The 18,940-nt window shown below is 28.1% G+C and overlaps 2 protein-coding genes across 4 annotated transcripts; one reads left to right on the forward strand and one right to left on the reverse strand.

Annotated features, from left to right (window-relative positions):
- Positions 1-505: 505 nt before the first annotated feature.
- Positions 506-7,081, forward strand: Mtrnapol (mitochondrial RNA polymerase). 3 transcript variants are annotated; one of them, XM_076391396.1, is made up of 18 exons: positions 506-765; positions 1,331-1,438; positions 1,536-1,741; positions 2,193-2,362; positions 2,476-2,834; positions 2,913-3,259; positions 3,331-3,597; positions 3,678-4,028; positions 4,116-4,286; positions 4,402-4,527; positions 4,620-4,820; positions 4,924-5,199; positions 5,310-5,555; positions 5,788-5,947; positions 6,023-6,269; positions 6,355-6,526; positions 6,594-6,685; positions 6,896-7,081. In XM_076391396.1, the coding sequence occupies exons 1-18, from the start codon at positions 627-629 to the stop codon at positions 7,014-7,016; spliced, it is 3,759 nt and encodes a 1,252-aa protein (XP_076247511.1). In that variant the 5' UTR covers positions 506-626; the 3' UTR covers positions 7,017-7,081. The 3 variants fall into 3 exon arrangements, 2 of the variants coding, with proteins under 2 accessions (XP_076247511.1, XP_076247512.1); XM_076391397.1 differs by having other exon boundaries at positions 5,047-5,199; XR_013003181.1 differs by lacking the exons at positions 5,788-5,947; positions 6,023-6,269; positions 6,896-7,081.
- Positions 7,082-18,268, reverse strand: Tefu (Serine/threonine-protein kinase tefu). The gene is made up of 18 exons (XM_076391391.1): positions 18,197-18,268; positions 17,858-17,995; positions 17,370-17,790; positions 16,901-17,254; positions 16,433-16,829; positions 11,995-16,349; positions 11,557-11,883; positions 11,186-11,491; positions 10,890-11,104; positions 10,472-10,812; positions 9,935-10,401; positions 9,595-9,824; positions 9,173-9,289; positions 8,928-9,083; positions 8,588-8,733; positions 8,001-8,107; positions 7,645-7,923; positions 7,082-7,571 (listed from the first exon to the last, which is right to left on the reverse strand). Exons 1-18 carry the CDS (start codon positions 18,266-18,268, stop codon positions 7,393-7,395), a joined length of 8,607 nt encoding a protein of 2,868 aa, XP_076247506.1. The 3' UTR covers positions 7,082-7,392.
- Between the last annotated feature and the right edge of the window lie 672 nt (positions 18,269-18,940).

Here is an 18,940-nt window from a genome sequence, read left to right on the forward strand (position 1 = left end):
ATTCACAGTTAGCAGTTCGAACATATTTTAAATGTCTAGTCAAATATGTAATAATATACCAATCTTAATAAATAATTTTTGAAATAGTTTATTTCGATAATGTCTAATCCTGATATTTATAGATCCAAATTCTTTGTCTCATTATTATGAATACTGTATTTTACATATCTATTTCGGTTTATATTTCTATGCATGTGTAATATATATTTGACTTTAGAGCACTCTAGAGTAGATTTTAGAGGTTATAGAAAGCCTCGTTTCAAAACTCAGTATATATATAGATATTACTATGCTTCTTAAATAACAAATTATTGACTTTTTAAAAATAACTGTGTACAGAATATTTATTACTGTAAAAAATTATTGCAATTGTACGGTCTAGAGAAAAAGCTCTAGAAAAAATACTAAAATGAAACATTAATGTAGGAGATAGGTTTACTTCCTAATGAATACTTGTATTCTATGGAATATAGTACATGTGTATGTATACATATGCAGAGTTCAATTTGCGGCTTATCCTTCATGGCTTGTGAATGCTTTCAGTGTACTTTTTGTATAATTGTACAGTCCATAGAATGGCCAATTACTTTTACTACTTGTAATTAAATCTCTTTACTCTTCCGAAAATGTATAAACTCTTTGTAACACGTGTTACTAAACGGATTCCTTCGCCCACTGTTTCGTTTACATCGAAACAATTAGTCGAGCACTGTTCAATGCGGTTATGCTCTTTCTGTAACTTTTATCACTGGAAAACGCCGAAACGTATGTATATTTTTCATTCAAATCAATCATTATTAAACATGTATATATTTACAATTTTCGTTTTATATTTCAAATTGAGCTGAAATCTCATTTTCATTGTTTATCGCTATTTCTCTGACACTGCTGTATTTGCATATGTTTTTCAATGTAAAATATGTAATGTTATTGCAAATGTTTAATTATTACAGTTTCGTTTTATTAAAGGTTTACGTAACTTTCGTCGTTTCCTTCATTTCATTGTTATTTATAGAATTGTTTAATATGTATACAATATATATACAATGTGTATACAATAATTAACATAGGAATGAGTAACTATTAATTGAAATAAAAAAAGAAACAAAATAAGTTAAAAATTTGAATGCTCCAAGAAAACTAATTTGCAAGAATAAATTGAGTGTTAAATATTTATTGTCACTAATGATTTTCATTTGTTCATTTTTGTTTACAAAAAGTAATGATAAAGTAGTTTTAACTTTAATACATTATTACTTGCTGTTTTCATTTTATAATTTGATATAAATCAAAGTATATAAATATCAATCTTTTTTTATTTTATTTGTAGTTGTGACACATTTCCAAATTCGTACTAGCACAACGACTGCATTAGATCATTCTATAGTCAAAAAGAAAAAGAAAAAGAGAACAAGGAAGTATGCTGAATTATTAGAAGGTAAATATTCTATGGTAATAATACTTTTATGAGTTATGAGATAGTTGTAACTATCTATGAATTACATTAATATTAATTGAAACTGTTTTAATTGTAGTAACAGATGAAAAGACATCTAATAAGAGGGCTACTCTAAAAAAATTAAATGCTGCTAATGTCTCCATGTTTGTAAGTGAGTCTGATGTTGCAAATATTTCAAATATTGAAAATTCTTTTGAACACAAAGTATCTGACTTGAAAGACTTGGAACATATAAATATAAATGACCATCAGCTTTGCCAGAATTTCTGTGACTCTGATTTTGTAAGTATGTAACAATTTGTTATTTCATATTAGTAGTAAAGGAACAAGGTTTTGTAAGTTTAATTCTATTGTTCATAAAATAAAATTTGCTTTAATTAGACGTCACAAAAAGAATGATCATTAAAAATAATTGTTTTATAGTAAATTGAATTTTTTTTAATATTTGAACATTGCAGAATACTAAACCAATATACGAAATATCTATTCCTAGAATTATTTAAAAAAAGAAAAGCCATATATTTTATTAATCATAGAACATTTTAAACATAAAGTCATAGATTTATAAAAATAGTCCACTTTTAACTATTTTCTACTACAGTTGTATCATATAGTTATTTTTACGTGTCTCTTTTTTACAAAAGGAAAATCAAATAATAATACACCTATTTAAAACAAAATACAATTTTTTATTGAAATTAAAATTACTATATATATGTATACATAATAATAGGAAAGCAGTATGGACGTATTACCTGATTCAGAAGTAGAACATAATAATGAATTGGACACTCATAAAGAAACATTTGCTGATGATGATGATATTGCACAACATGATGAAATACATTTGAATAAAAATACTGCCAAGAATAAAAAATTAGGAAAACAAAAGAAATCAAAGAGGTAGGTACTGCAGTATAGTATAAATTTATAAAATTTACAATCTACTGTATTTCAGTTATAAAATTTTTACCTTGATAATAATTAATATTAACAATTTTTAATTGAAATCTTAGGAAGGGAAAATCACAAAAGGAAAAAGAAACATCTCATAGTGTTAACTTTAGCAAACAAATGTATATTCAAAAATTGTTAGCATATATGCAAGTTTACTTGCATTGTGGAAAGTTAACTGAAGCAGAGGCAGTGTTACTGAAACATAGAAATTATGTGCAAAATAATGTAACAAATGGATATAATTACATTGAATTGTATAATTTACTTTTAGAAGCTTATGTTTCCAGAAGACATTTGGATGAAGTATTACAGTTATACACTATGATGAAAGAGGATTCTGTAACACCAACACCGCAAACTTATGCATATGTATTGAATGCTTTGGCAAAAGCTACAAATACATGTGAAAATCGAATAGGTAACTATAAATTGTAAAGTAATTAAACTATACACAAAAACAGAAACAAATATTAATTTCCTTCTTTTTAATATGCAGATTATTTAAATAAATTGGCAAATGACATGAAGCAATATCATGTATTATTTAATGATATCTTTAATAAGTCATATTTTAAGAATGATCAACAAGATAATGTATTAAAAATGGTTAGACTTTTACAGCCAGAGTTTAAACCAGTTTATACTAAGAGAAAAACAAAAAATACTTGTGCAATTTTGGATAAAACCCTTGCACAGAATAATTATGAAAGTCCTGTAAAAGACCTACTGACGATTAATGATTTAAAGAACTTAACGGATACTCAAATTCAAAATGAATTATTATTTGAAGTGGAAATAGAAAATATTAGCAACCAAAAAGATATTAAAGCTATTCATAAATCTGTAAGTCTATATAGTAAATTATATTTCTACCTATTATAATTATTATAACTATTTCTGTTTTCTTTAATTAGAAGCAAACGATTGCTGAAATAGAAAATAAGTGGAGAAACGTAGCAACCGCAGCTTTCAAACAGAATTTGAATTTTTTAAAAAAAAAAGAAATGTGTTCTGAGACTTTGGAAGTTTTACATCCATTTTTAGAAGTATTAGATATAAAATGCTACATAGATGCTATAATACGAGAAGTTAAATCGTTAGCTTTAAGTTCAGAAACTTACAGCCCATCTTTAAGAACTTTACATACAATCTTAGGAAAACATGTTTTTAGGAAATATGAGGTATAAACTTAATTTCACTATAAATTATATTTGTATGTTGTTGTTAAAGTATCGTTATTTTCTAAAACTATGATTTTCAGCTTAAGATAAGACAAGAGACTGGAGAATTGAGTAGAGGATTAAGTATCTATAAAAAATATCTAGAGTGGTATTTAAATCCTGAAAGTGTAGCAGAATTCACTAGCAATATGAATAATCGTCACATATGGCAACACTTAGAATGGGAACAAAAAGTACGTGGTATATCTTTAAACGCGCATTGTATAAGCTGGCCTCAGTATGTAATTGTAAATATTGGCAAGTTTTTATATAATATCATCTTAAATGACATTCTACTCCCATCAGAAAATTTGAAAAAGCATGGTTTGAAGTATTCTGTTCCGGCATTTTATACCTTATTTAGAAATAAAGGATGTTATTTAATAGAACAGGTTTGTATATTAAGACACTGACTAGGCAAAATATTTATTAATATTAATACATTGTTCCTATAATAATTTTACACATATATGTCATAGGTTAAGCCTCATCCTATTGTATCAAAATTATATAAAGAATTGCTATCAGGTACAATATCATTTGAAACAATACTTATACCCTCTTGTAGTCCACCGTGTCCATGGACTTCAATATATACTGGAGGATATGTACTAACCAATACAGACTTTATGAGATTACCTAATCACTCTGTAAGTTCGCTGTTTATAATTAACTGTTATGGTGATCTACAATGACGAGCATATAAATAGGGAAATAATATTATTATAATATAAATAATAATTTCTCTCATAAACTCTTTTTCAGAATATGTCTTGGCAGAAACTTAAAGATACACCAACGGAGGAACTGTCTCCTGTGTTCGATTCTCTAAATCAACTTAGCTCTATTCCATGGACAGTTAATGTCCCCATATTAGATATTGTGATTGAGGTATTTATGACTTCAATTTGAATTAACCAAATACAGTAGCAGAAGTTGTTATAAACTTATATTTATGCTTCTTATTTATTCTTCTTATTTAGATATTTCAAAACGGTGGTTCTGAAGAATTACATGTTCCTCAATCAATTTCTATACTGCCACCTCCACCTCCCATAAATAAAGATGCTACACCTGCAGAGAAGCAAAAGGCAGCAGTAGCAATGACAAAGTATAGACGAAAGAAATACGATATGCATTCTATATGGTGTGATACACTCTACAGACTGTCCCTTGCAAATCATGTATGTTTTTCATTAAAAAAGGAAAGCGTTTCTAGAACTTATGATTAGAGTTATAGAAATTCAATGTTTTCATATGTACTAAAAATTTGTTATTTTTTTAAAGTTTAGAAACAAAATATTTTGGCTACCACATAATTTGGATTTTAGAGGACGAGTTTATCCTATACCTCCTCATCTAAACCATCTATCATCTGATTTGTCTCGTTCTTTACTTTTATTTGCAAAGGCAAAACCTTTAGGCGCGCAAGGACTAGATTGGTTAAAGTTGCACGTTATTAATTTAACAAATCTTAAGAAGAAAGCTTCGATTGAAGAACGTCTTGCATATGCAAACGAAAACTTAGAAAATATGCTGGATAGTGCTGCGAAACCTTTAACAGTAAGAACATAATGATTCTTGAAGTCTTCATTGAACACATGTACTGATTTACGAAATGTTTTATTTAGAGTGCATCATAAGTGTAAGTAATATCTCTTTGTATCATAAAGGGTAAAATGTGGTGGATGAAGTCAGAAGAACCGTGGCAAACTTTAGCAGGATGTATGGAAATTGCGAATGCATTGAAAGCACCAAATGTAGAAGAATATGAAAGTAGATTTCCTATACATCAAGATGGAAGTTGCAATGGACTTCAGCATTATGCAGCTCTGGGTAGAGACCAAATTGGTGCAGAGAGTGTTAATTTGTATCCATCTGACGTTCCGCAAGATGTGTATGCTGCAGTTGCTAATATTGTAAGTTTTATGTACATTGTAATTATTAAGTCATCCCGTAAGTAATGATGTTTCCTGTTTTATATTTTAATTCCGAAAATTAAGTATTCATTGAAAAAGAGCCTAAAAAATTATCTGATAAATAGTCACTGTTTGTCAGAGCTGGGAATAGATATAACAGATATGACGTTAATTACTTATGGGATATTTGTATAAACTTTTTTCAAAAAGAAGATACTCAATCACCTTTTAGATTGAAAAAGAACGGCAAATTGATGCCAAAAATAATATTGAAATCGCAAAAATATTAGATGGAGTTATAAAAAGGAAAGTTATAAAACAAACAGTGATGACAACAGTATATGGAGTAACAAAATATGGTGCAAAACTCCAAATAATGAAACAATTACATGGTAACTGTTCTATTTTCACTTTTACAATTACAAATTTCTATATTCTTCATCTTGATGTATTTATGTTCTCCATAGTCTTACCAGAGTTTCCACAGAAATATGTTTGGCAAGCTGGTGGCTATTTAGCAGACAAGACATTTCATACTTTAAGATCAATGTTCGAAAGTGCTCGACAAATTCAAGACTGGCTTACGACATGTGCTCGAATAATTTCTAAAAACTGTAACAGTAATGTGGAATGGATTACTCCTTTAGGTCTTCCTATTGTACAGCCTTATTTAAAAGGCAAAACCTCTAATTCTAATAAAGAGGATACGCAGCTGTAACTATACAAAATAATATAAACGATGTTACGAAAAACTGTTTCCAATACTTGATAAAAATCTTTTCTTTTTTAATTTTTGTAGGAAACCAGACGGTTTAAAACAAAAGAATGCATTTGCACCGAATTTTATACACTCACTAGACTCCACACACATGATGCTTACTTCTCTTTACTGTAGAGAAGCTGGTATTACCTTTGTGTCAGTACATGATTGTTTTTGGACTCACGCATGTTCTGTAGACATTATGAATCAAGTAAGTAAATTATTATAAATAGGTATAATCATGATTTTTAGACATTATATTTATGTAATAATTATAGATCTGCAGGGAACAGTTTATTGCACTTCATTCTGAGCCCATTCTGGAAACATTGTCCGCTTTTTTTCTGATGCGTTATATCCCATATTATACGTAAGTAGTCGATATCTTGAACATTTTTAGCAAAAAATACGCAATATTTGCCATATAAATTATTTCTTTTAGTGGTATTAAAAGTAATTTTTGTTTAGGTCTCTCCACAAACATTTTCTTAATAAAAAATTTAGTATATTTTTTTTTTAAAAAACGTCTTACAATAGTACAATAAAACTTATATATTATTCTGTTTTACTATAATTACAGAGCACTACGTCCTGAAGACTCTAAGACCATAAAGAATATGCATAAATGTTTTATTTCTGTGCCACAAAAGGGCACTTTTGATATCAATAATGTCTTAAAATCTAAATATTTCTTTAGTTGAAATTCTGTAAATATCACAGTATTTTATATATGTTAATAATAAAAACAGAATATCTAAATTTAAAACTGTATTTATATCCTCAACTACTTCACACATATTTTGATTTTTGTTATTATTATGAAAATATATTTAATCATAGTATAAAAATAATATTTCAATGATTTTAACGTTAATATCTACCATAGAAAAAAATATATAAACGTTCTGTATTACTCAGATTAATATGAATAGTAATTTTATTAAAACTTTTTTTAATGTATACCCATAAGAGGAAAATAAGTTAATAAAATGCAAATTTTATGTCTACTTTCTAACATCCTTAATTTTTACGAATTTCAAATAAAGAATTTTCACTTTAACTCAAACTGTGAAAGTATTATAGGTATGGTTGCCATCCGCAATATAAACGACAGAGATTAGTAGGATCACGTGCTTGCTGTATAAGTCTCTCAATTTGACCAGAGACGCTTGATGATACACCTTCTTCGGTACCTTGTAATTTCTGTTCTATTCGTAAGAGAGCTCTTTCCGCTGATTTATTAGTTACTGTAGAACCTGTTGGTAACAGTTTTTTCAATTACTCCTGTTTCATTTATATTAAAAATATGGAAAATGAAAAGATAATCACATTGATTAATCTCGGCTAATCTGGAAGAACTTCCGCTTTGTATGTCATGTGCTTTAGCTGGCGTTATAGTCCACGTAAACAATGGATCGTATAAAAGAACTTGAAGTAGCGTTATAATTATTTGCCTTTGATCACGTAATACAGCCAAGGTTTTTTCACAGCAATGTCTCATCGTACCCTCTACGCCAGATACGCCCATGGCTACTTCAATATTCTGTGTCAATCGAAAAGGAATAGTTTCAGGAACTGGCAATACTTTCCCTTGTTCAAATGCTATACCTAATTATATTTAAAAATATTACGATTAAAATGTTAATAGACAATGTTATATTTGAAAGTGGCATAAATAGTTTTACCAAAATCAATATGAATCACTTCAGCAGTTGTTTGGTCGATTAAAATATTACTTAAATGCCTGTCTCCTAAACCTAAAATATATCCTGCCATAGATGTTGTTGCTACACTGTAAGGAAGGAATAATAATACGTAAAATACAATACTTAGGATATACATTACAAAAAGAAAAATGTTGCGCAAAAATGGACTAATTTTAATTCATAATAACTCCGCGAAAAATAGCCCTAAAATCATGATCTTTTTTTGAAATTAAAGCCTGAAGTCTTTACTTTGTCTCGATTTCAAGTTTAATACACCCTTACTACTTGACCCATTAAACCTGAAGGCATGTTTGTTATGTATATTAACATTTCGTCAAACTTTGCAATTTTCAATATAACAAATTCAGATTTACGGGGTTACAATAATAAGGAAAATCGAAACATAGTATCATAAAGTAAAAACTTGAAGCTTTGATTAAAAAAAGGTCATGATCCTATAATGATTTTTCGCCTAGTTATCGGTAGTCTCAGTTAGCCAATTTATGTCCAAAATTTTCCTATGCCGTACATCTTTTCTTTAACAGTATATACAATAAAGTAATTACCTGCGTGTATAGGCTAATCTCCTTTCAAACCATGTTTCTGGAGATGGATATTTTTCGGTAAAAAAATAATGCATCACTGGATGCATATGTGTGCAACAGTCCAGAAATACTTTTAATTTTACATCAGTCGATGATTTTTCCACAGCCTAAGAATGAATTGAAAACATTTGAAGACAGTGCCAAGAAAAGAAATTTTTCAATTTAAAGTAACAATATTATAGTAATTAGTAACATTAAAATCATGCTTTTTCCGGTTATAGTTCTATAAACGATTAATTTAACTATAACTAAGGAATACTTTTCCGTTTAAATATTTTTTATAGATTTTGTAAAATCTTACTGCTATTTTCTCTTTACAATAGTTTGCTGTATAGTCTTTTGGATAATATTTCTTTTGAAGACCAGGGTTACCACTTGAACCTGTTAATACAAATATGATAGGCGTTGTATTGTCACACCATTCCAATATTCCCGATCTTTGTGTCAATGGCACAACCTGAAAAAAAGGACAAGTGTATAATGACGGACAATAAAATTTACAGTAATTGTGAATAAAAGAAAAAGAAAGTTGAAATGTAAGCATACCTTGTAAGTTCTAATTTTCAATTTTCTTCGTTTGGTTTCTTTACAATTTTTTAATAGCGTATTCATTACATTAAAAACTTGTTGCATTACAGCATCTTGTCGTAGATCATCTTTTCCCTTTATGGAATTATAGTTATGAATTGAATGTTTAATTTGATTAAATTAGTAGACTGTGAATGTTTGTGCAACTTTAAATTTTCATAAGTACTATTAAGGTAATGGAATCTAAGTTAAAATTCTTTTCAGCCTCTAAATATTGTAACTTGTGTACTTTAATTTTAATATTTTGTATATGTTTGCATACCGCATGTACTCTATACATTCTTGAATATTTAAATTTTCCATAAATGCATAAAAATCAACAGTCTAAAAATTATCGTTTAAAGTAATAACCTTTGTTTATACTGATAAAAGTTAAATACCTTTACTAACTGATATCGAGAAATCCCGTCTGTACCAATGCAAATTAATTTTTTCGGCGTATTTAAACCACCAACAGTTTCATATGTTTCTACATATTTAGAAATACTAATAATATCATTATAATTTCCGGATGGCTTTACATCAATTGTTAAAGTTGGTACAAGTACATTTCGGAAATTTTTTATTTTTAAAATTTCTTGATTTTTTGGTATATTTACTACACAACCAGCTACAAATAGCAAATTCATAAAAAAATATAAATATAAAGCTAATTAACGCGTTAAATTATTAATAGTATACTGTCTTTATACTTTTAATATAAAAATGTAATTTACTCACATTTACTTGTAGAAGTTGCGAGATTCGCCAACATAACTAAAGAATGTGATAATTTGTCCATTTCCTGTACAATCGAACTCACATTTGATCTTGTTAATTCATGTAACAATTTTTGAGCACCAAGAACCCTAGGCTCCGAAATTCTGTTTTTCTTACTTGTACCATATTCTTGATCACCATATAAATTTTTTAACGCTAATAACACTGGTAATGTGTGATGCGGATGTTGCATGGCACAATTCTTCATGATGTTATAAATTTTTTTTGAGAATTCGTCGAAAATATCATTCATATGTGCTGCTAATTGTGGAGCGAGGGGGATGAATTTAAAGGATGGTATTGTGCTGAGATGCGTATCTAATAAATCATTTACTTCTTTCTGATGTATGTTATCTAGCCAAAGTGCTATTACCCTAAATATCAACAGATTATAGTCTTCACTTTGCTGGAGTACTGCTAAATAGTATCTGTACAAAGAAACATTATAATTTAACATTTTTAAATAATCAAAATAATATTTATAGTTTGTAGACTTACTGTAATGCTAAGATTAAATAGTTATCCCTTTCCCTTTGTATGTACTCTAATTCCGCAGCATCATTTGTGTTTTGTCTTTGATTCAAAATCAAAGCTTTTCTAACATCTTTATCCTTAGAAACTGAATTTAGACTGATTCCTTTGGAAGAATATGTAACACATTCTTTTAAACTTTCAAATTGAGGGGATTTCATGTATGAACATATTTGCTCGAATTGAGCATCAGCAAAACGAGCTAATGTTACTTGCGTGTCATGTAAATTCTTAATACTATTAGTAGTTTGTTCTCTAATAGCAATACTTGTATCTATAGATTTCAGATAATATTTCTTTATCACAGCCTGAAATATGACAACGAATTGTAAAATGGTATTATTTATATCCATACATGATCTTATAATGTGCTTTAAATGTGCACCTGCGGATTTTCCGACTTAGTTTCAGCCATCCAGTCTCCATACGCTCTTAATATTTGTGCTCGTAAATTTGGATCCAAGGATTCTTTATGTATCAAATTACGTAAAAGAAAACGTCCAATTTCCAAATCTTTCCTAAGTCGTGCTAATAAGGCTTCTTGATAAAGCAATTGATCTTGAATGTCTGAAGGTAAATCTGTTTGTTTTGCCAAGACAGCTTTTGTAACAAAATATAAACATGGATTATTTATACAGAAAATATAATTTTATTTTAACTTGTGTATTGATTTCTACATACCTAGAGAACGTGTTGCAATGTGCAAATTTTCTTTATCTGCAGCTATTTTTGAGATTTCTAAGTGTGTATTGAAAAGAGCGTTTTTAACTTTTATGTTATTAATTAATGTATCATTTATTTGATACATAACAATTCTTTGAGTTAATATGGGTTCCATGTATTGGAAATCATTGAAATTTGTCACATCTTGTTGTTGCCATTTTTCTAATATTTTTTCATGTTCATGTGGTTTGGCAAAGCTTAATTCTTCAATTTCATGAATTAATTGCAGTTGTGTTAACTTTTCATATATGGTTTTACTACTTTCTGAAAGTAATAAATTGTTAGATCACAATATTTGTTATATGTTTATTAATATTAATGAATCTCACCTAAACTAATATTTCGAAGTGCTTTAATAATACTTATACGAGCATTTTCAATTGCATTTTGTATACCAGTTTCATTACGTTCATGAAAATATTTTAATGCTTGGTAATGATAAAAATGAAAATCAGATTCTGTTATCTCTGATTTCAGTTTATTATCATTTTGTGTGTATAAAGTTTGGTTTGTCTCACAAAAATTCCAATTACCCAATCTCCAAGCACAATCATATTGGATATCTTCATCTATTTTTTCATCATGCTTAGACATTGCAGTGATAAAATTACCAAGTAAGAATTGAAGACCAGACTGATATAATCCATTTGCCATTTCTGTAATACAGAATTAATTATGTTCTCCAAAATTATAGGTGTTGCACACAAATATGAAAATTATAGTGCATACATAAATATACAAATTAAAATATTCATTACTTTGCTCACCTTTAACTACTGACATGTTTCCAAATGAAAGTTCTATATCTTCAGCAAGCATTACTTTATTCCATTTGTGAGTATGAACATAATGCTGCAAACGTGTAGAATGATCTTGTAAATGTGAAGAACCTGTGCCATCAATAGCATCAAAGTCACCTATTTTTGTGTAAGTATCTCTAAGTATACTTTGGATCACCTTTCCTTCTTCAGGTGCCAATTCATATAGATAATCAATCTTCAATACATTTGTGGTATTCACATATTCACTCAAAATATTTTCGCATGACATTTCAGCATATAATATAGCAGTAAAAAATGCTGCACAATATTGCGCGGCTTTTGCTACATACATATAGTTCAACTTTAAATGAACATCATCAGCAACTTGTATCCTAACATAGTTTACAATATTTAACATGCAGCGCACAATTTGATGATCACAATTTAAAGTCTTACGTACTACATGTGAAGATTCACTGAGTTCTGCATTATAGTTAAAATGATACGCAAAAAATTCATTTATACAAGAACATATGGCAGCTGTGAACTTTCTATCTATATAAATTATTAGGAAAATAATTCTTGGCAAAATTAATTCGCAAAAGTCAGTACTTAATGCACAAATAGGAATTAAACATTCAGAATAGAATCCTGTGAAACATTCTAATATTTTAGAAGTTATTTCTCTAATCCATTTGAAATATGAATCATTGGACTGAACTGTCCAAATATTATTATGAGGATTTATAATACTCTTAACTTTCATGTTATTTAAGTTAATAGTTTTAATTCCTGAATGTTTTCCAACTGTGAATGGTTGAATATCACTTAACGGTAATGTTACTTCTGGCTCGCTCAAAATATTTTGTAAATGTTTAGTGTACGTTGTATCTAATAACTTCTGTCCCCAAAATGATGAGAATATAACATAAAGTGCATTAGCACTGACTTTCCGAAGTTCTATGTTACTTTGAAATAAAAACTTTATCACAATAATTACTATTTTATATGATAGTACTTCTATTAAGTCAGAAGTTTCTTTGACATGGCTTTTTTCTAAGTATAATATCATAGATGTTAGATCGGTTGGACCTAATTCACTTAAACATTTTGAAGCTTCAATTGCAATATTCAGATCAGAAAGTGCTGTTAATTTAATGAGTTTATATATTAGCTGATGTAACATACTTGAAGCATAATCTTCAGCAAAACCACGCAATGTTTCAAGTTTATCATACAATGTCCATAATTCTTTTTTCCTTGTTGACAATTGTAATTGTAAATACGAAATATCTTCTATACTATAATTTACGTTTTTGTCAGCTAAAGAAGTTACAAAATGTTGTATTTCTTCTTCCAAGGTATAAATCTTTGCAGTTTTATGCTTCAAAGCATTGTGAATATTTCTTATTTTTTGAAAAATAGGAACGTTTGGAAATGAATTCAATTTTTCTATTGCATCCTGCAATATTTTGTTTTGGTCAATTAATAAAAAGTTAAGTATTTCCAAAGTTATAGGCATTTTTCCTGCCTGTGCAATAGGAATTAAAGTTATAACAATGAAGCTCAAAATTTCTTTGATTTCTTCATTTCGTACAGGTAGGACATGTTTCAAAAACTTATAAAAATATTTACATGCTAATTCAGAAAGAATATCATTATCTTCCTTAATGATATGCAGTAAACTATGACCAACATCTTTAATCACATACATGGATAATTTCTCAAAATGTTTTTGATTGAGTTCTTCAACTATTAATGTACAAAAAAATACATATTGATGAAAAGCTTTTACTTTATGCTCCATAAATTTGCTTCTGTAAATGTTACTAATTAAATTTAACAATAGTTTCTGTAATATATTTGGACAATTATGCGCTAAAACATATTGTATTGATATTGTTTGTGCAAAGAAATTTTCTTCCATATACTTTAAGCAATTAGTAATTACTTCCTTTTTAAAATGAGGAGGATCTAATAAAGCGAATGAAATTCGTATTCCTAACATTTTTTCGAGATAATCTTCATCATGCAACCTTTCAGTAAGATATGTTAATGTTTCTTCAAACTTTTCATTAAATAATCTAGAAAACTTCTTTGTTTTACCGAATTCATCCTGATTTGATACTAACTTGTGGAACATTTTAGTTGCCAATCTTTTTTTAGTACTCTCATTATTTTCATTAATATAATGCAAGAGCCATGTCACAATTTGTGGAAAAATATCTTCAGTAATTTGTTCGAACGTTAAATTAACGCGACCACAAAGAAGTATTGCATCAGAAAGTTCAAAATTTTGAAGTTTTATGAATACCAACATATTAATATATTTTTTATAAAATTCTTCTTCAGATCTACATTGTGTCAAGTTCCAAGGAAATGACAGTGACGAATATTGTGAGTTAAACCAACATGTCATTAAATAACTTAAATTATCTTCTATAAGATTTGAATAACTTATTTGGTCTTCTATGGTACTTATCACTTTTGGTATTATTTGACTATCTATTTTGCGATCGATAACAAAACACAACATTGTTAATAAAGCACGACATTGAAATGCCCCATTCGTGGAAATGATGGCAGTAAGTACGAATAAGATACTTGTTATTCTGGTTTCCTTTTCATCCGTCTCCATTTCGCTAGAAATACTGAATCTATGTACTAATTCTTCTATCTTTATAAACAATGAGTCTTTCCATACAAAAGCAATGTCTCTTGAAGAATATATTTCGTGTATACAGTTAACTACCTCTAGACAAACAATAAATAAAGAATTAGTAAAGGATGATAAGATACTTTCAATTATTGGTATTGATTCATCAGAAGTATCATATAATATGTAATGAAAAAGAGAAGGACTAGTCTTAACGATCCTTGAAAGACATTTCGTAAATTCTATTAGGACAAGAACACCATATCGTTTTTTAGACTGAAGCTTATTTAGTTCGCAGATAATACTCATTAAGTCATCTAGACAACAGTGGTAATCTTTGGCATACTTAAAGAAGTATGGTAAAATATTTAGTATATAACGAATAGCTGTTTCATCCTTATGGCACTGATAATACAATTGCAGTAAATCTTTCAATGGTACTTCCTTATGATGTTCCCATAATTTTTCCTGACCATATTTAGGTAAAGAGTCTAAGACTGTTATGGCCATTTTAAAATCAACAGTGCGTGAAAGATCATACATATCTATTTTAAGTAAATTGGCCATAAGTTTCGTTTGCATTTCACATTTTTCTTGCCCTACATTCATGCAACAAAACATTGTTAATGCTTTGGTTGCTTGTATCCTGATTGTACCTTCCTTACAGAAATTACATCGTTTTCTTTGGAAAGCTTCTTTATCTTTAGATTTTCCATGAAAAGAACCATAATCATCATAATAAGCATTGGTTGCTTCATAGTCAGCAATTTCATTATCTTCAATATTCATTAAAGCGAATATATTTTTTAACATTTCTAATGTTGCAGATGAAATGATTAGTTTTGCCACATCTGTGTCATATAATGTCTCATACAACACATTAAGTGCTTTTGTTATATTGCAAAGGTAGATATATTTACTTCTCAATGGATCTATGTTTGCCAATGAAGTATTAATGACATCTAAATATTTTTTCATAGTGTGCACCAGAGGAACATCTTCAATATCCTTAGATATCATATTCAACTGTCTCATTAACGATATTACTTTTGCTATAACAGCAACTTTTATTATAATTATGTGCAAATCATCATTTCCATTGTTTTCATTAATAATGTCACTCAAAATGTTCATTAAGGAATTCACAATATCTTGTACATACAATATGTGTTCATTTACTTTTGTAACTTGCTGAACATCATATTTCTCTTTTTTAGTGAGTAATTTTGCTTTATATGATAACAATAAATAGCAATCTTCAATATGTTTAGAAAATGAATTAGTATCTTCCTCACTTCTTAAACAATTACATGAGTTGTTAATGCTATATTTAACGAATTTTATCCGATTTTCGTATTTTGACTTAGATGTAATAACAATTAGCAATGAACATAATTCGTCAATTATTATTTGCCTTGCCATTTTATGCCAGGGTATGTTTAATGCCCATTTTAAGAGACAAGATCTGACGGAGTTTGTATTCATTACTGGCGAGCACATATTTATATTAAACATTGTAATATCACTTGGCAAAGGAAGATGTTCGCAAAGTACTATTAATGTACGTAGACTTACAACAGACCATTTAACAACATTTGTAAGATAAAGTTTTAAAAGTGCATTTGGATTTGTTATTTTATTATTTAATATGAAAAGTTGTGTAAGCTTATGAGTTGATACTTCATTTTGATTTACATTTAACGATCTAAAATTACAAATCATTATTCGTCTTTAATTTATACATAATTTGTTTTAGAAGGTGTACATAATATAAATTATGTTTTTTACCTCAATAAAATGTCCCATATTTTATCCCAATAAATATTTGAGTTCTCTATATCTGTTATAGAAAACATTGTTTCGTTTGTCAAAATAACAGCTACCAATTCATATAAATTATTCATGATAGCCTCTTCATTACAAGATTGTGTAAAGAGATCGACTAAAATTTTTAAAAACGTTGTAAGGTCTTCCGATTTTAAGCATTCAGGATATTCTTTAAGTAACACTGTCAATATCTGTATCATTGGCCAAGCTTCTTCTGCATTATTATCCATAATCATATCGACTATTCCTTCCATTTTAGTAGAAATGCGCCTTCGTTTTGCTGGTTGTATATAACTACAACCATCTAATAACTTTTTCTCAATAATAATGTGTGGATTTTCTAATACTTGTCTGAAAACTAAATTTTCATATTCAATAATTAGTGAAGTATATTTATTACATTTGCTTGAAAAGAAACATAAAGATTACCTTCACTTGCAAGAGAAACAAAACTTTTTGGAAGAATATCAGCTTTGAAATCTTTCAAAATCATTAGATACATGTTTTTAAGTATTGTATACCATTTCTCCCAACTACTAGCATAAGCACCCTCATCATCCTTACAAACTCCTTTAGGATGATGAATTTTAACAAAAAATAATAGAAGTTTATACTTTTCTACTGAACTTTTCAAATTAATAATACTTGGTAAAATATTTTCACTAAATTGGCAAATCATATTCCTGTGCTCAATTGCAACCTGTTGGCATACTGTATTTGTGAGCTTATAAGCAGATTCTGCTAAGAATTCTTCATTTGTTTGGACATCGAGAAAAATAGTTTCTGAAAGTAGATAAAGTAGAATCAAAACTTACTCGATAATCAAACAGAAAGCTGGAAAAATAAGCAAGCGTCTGAAAACATAAACTTATGCTATTTCTCAAAAATTATACTATACCTAAGAGTGAAAATATTTCCTTTATATTAAGAAGTAGACTTGAGTTTAGACACCCATAATACACAATCATTTGTAACGCATCTATTGTAGTACGTTTGTTTGTAAGAGAAGACACAGTTTTATATAAGTTTACAGATATTTTCAGCAATTCTTGCCAATAATCAGGTAACATATCCACCTGATATATTCTAAACGGAAGTATATAAGTTGCCAATACACAGATATAAGTTTCATGATAATATTCATAGATGCTTGTTCCCAAAATTTGCAAAATTAATGGCATTATATCATTGCACTTTAAAAGAGGCACTTTATAACAATTTGCATGTTGAACTGTTTTTCTTACTAGTGTGCAAGTATTTTGTCTTTCAGTAACTGTTGCTTTGCCATGAGCATTTTTGGAAGCTAGCCTATCCGTTTCCTTCAATGACAACATATAATCATTAACAAACAGTATTATTTCATTATTTCCTTTAATTTATACTTACATTTAACAATACTTTGTGGACCGTATGTATTATGTATGACCAATTTACGATACCCTGTATATTGTTTTCTGTATTTTTGCATATTTCATTTATGGCTTCTTGATTTTCATATAATTCCAGAAATTCGACAACACACTTCTAAAATTTTCAAATTACAATTATTTATATTACTTCAATTATATATAACAAATATTAAATAATCATTAATATCATACCAGAAGATATTGTTTAAGTTGTTAAAACACAGAAATTAATGGTATATAATATAAATTAAATGTTGATAAAATACAAGAAATTTAAATAATATAAATGAAATTTTGTAGATAGTAAAATATATACCCTTTTATCTGTAATCTTCTTACTGCTTATATTTCTTAATATTTCTTGTATTCTTTCTGAATATTTTGACATTTTAATTAAACGTTCAAAGAGACTGACATCCTAGTAATTGTTACTTAATAAACTTCACCCAATAAAAGCACTAGAAAAACGATTATGGGGAAATAAAATTGATTGTAAACGTTGCACATGCAAAATATAACATAATACATAAGTAGAGAAATAAAAATTAATAAAAATTACTTAAAACTATGTAATAAACATAAAAAATAACACATTCGTTTCCATTACGTCACACTTTATTAAATTTGCAAGAATTATACGAATCATATTCACACATTACCAAACAAAACTTTATTTTTCCCCTATCGGTAAAACATGGAGTTAAAATTTAAAATACATGTGTACTGTATTTCAGTATTAAATTTAAGAAAAAAAGAATATAATACGATGTATATGATATGAGTTTCACAGCTAAAAAATATATTTAAAAAAAAGGTGGAAGGTAGAACTATTATAGTATTTAATGGGTGAAATAAATTTTTCTTTAGATCAAAATTTTCAGTCTACTTAACGTATAGATATTTTATTTTTCATAAAGAAACTATTTAAAAAACTTCGAAATGAAATAAAATTCCAAAAATGTGTTACAGAAATTTGTAACATGAATTTGTTTTAAAGTTCTGCTTATTTCTCGATTTTAATATTTTCAAATCCTTTAAATACGCGACAAATGTTTAAGGA

This window comes from Calliopsis andreniformis, unplaced genomic scaffold, assembly GCF_051401765.1.
Source record: "Calliopsis andreniformis isolate RMS-2024a unplaced genomic scaffold, iyCalAndr_principal scaffold0022, whole genome shotgun sequence".
Lineage (NCBI taxonomy): Eukaryota > Metazoa > Arthropoda > Insecta > Hymenoptera > Andrenidae > Calliopsis > Calliopsis andreniformis.